Source organism: Morone saxatilis, unplaced genomic scaffold (genome assembly GCF_004916995.1).
Source record: "Morone saxatilis isolate NCDOM2014 unplaced genomic scaffold, NCSU_SB_2.0 Contig8, whole genome shotgun sequence".
In the NCBI taxonomy this organism is placed as follows: Eukaryota; Metazoa; Chordata; class Actinopteri; family Moronidae; genus Morone; species Morone saxatilis.
In genome coordinates, this window is record NW_023340257.1 from 3,775,134 (window position 1) to 3,775,810 (window position 677).

The 677-nt window shown below is 43.3% G+C and overlaps 1 protein-coding gene across 1 annotated transcript in view; it reads left to right on the top strand.

Moving 5' to 3' along the window:
* Positions 1–677, top strand: part of LOC118341956 (alpha-2-macroglobulin-like) — a gene marked incomplete at its 5' end in the record, with an annotated part of 4,785 nt that continues 4,108 nt past the window's right edge. The window contains one exon of the mRNA XM_035680379.1: positions 1–81. Within this exon, the coding sequence (XP_035536272.1) occupies positions 1–81 (81 nt within the window). The remainder of the gene's footprint in view (positions 82–677) is intronic.

Sequence of the window (677 nt, forward strand, 5' to 3'; positions counted from 1 at the left end):
GTGGCTTACGCCATCCTCCCCAGTGAGACTGTGATCGCCCACAGTGCTGACTTCTCCACTGAGAAATGCTTCAGTCATAAGGTCAGTATAAAAGACTTGGCAACGGCTGTGATTGTCAGAAGTAAGTGTAATAATTTGTCACAAAAGGTCAGTATGTAGCCCTTCAACAATGATATGATCAATGATGACCACAGTAGTTGTCAGTTTAATTATTTTAAAACAACATCATTCAAGAATAGTTTTTTTTGCGATATGATGCAATTCAGTCATAAACCGCTGTTGTAAATATGAACAGTTGTACATGTTTATTTATAGTGATTTAACTACTTATGATCAAAAGGCCAGCTAATATTACTTACTAGCCCAACGGCTTCTTGCTGCAAGAAGCCCAGCTCAGCATCTGTCCGCAGCTTTCACCAATAACTCAAAAAGCCAGTCTGAGATTTCCTCTTGTCCGGCAGTTTGTTGCTGCTTCTGAGTCTGGCACTGGCTCTGCTCCCTTTTAGTATTCCCCCAGCGCCTGGGCTTCAAATTCTTCTCGTCACAAGGATTTAGAGGACTCAGCCTTGGCACATGGGCCACCAGCTCCACAGGGCGAGCTATAGGCCGCCCCGGCCGTTAATTTACTTTAGCAACAAGTAAAGCTTTCTGTCCATCAGGAAACTAAGTGTAAATCA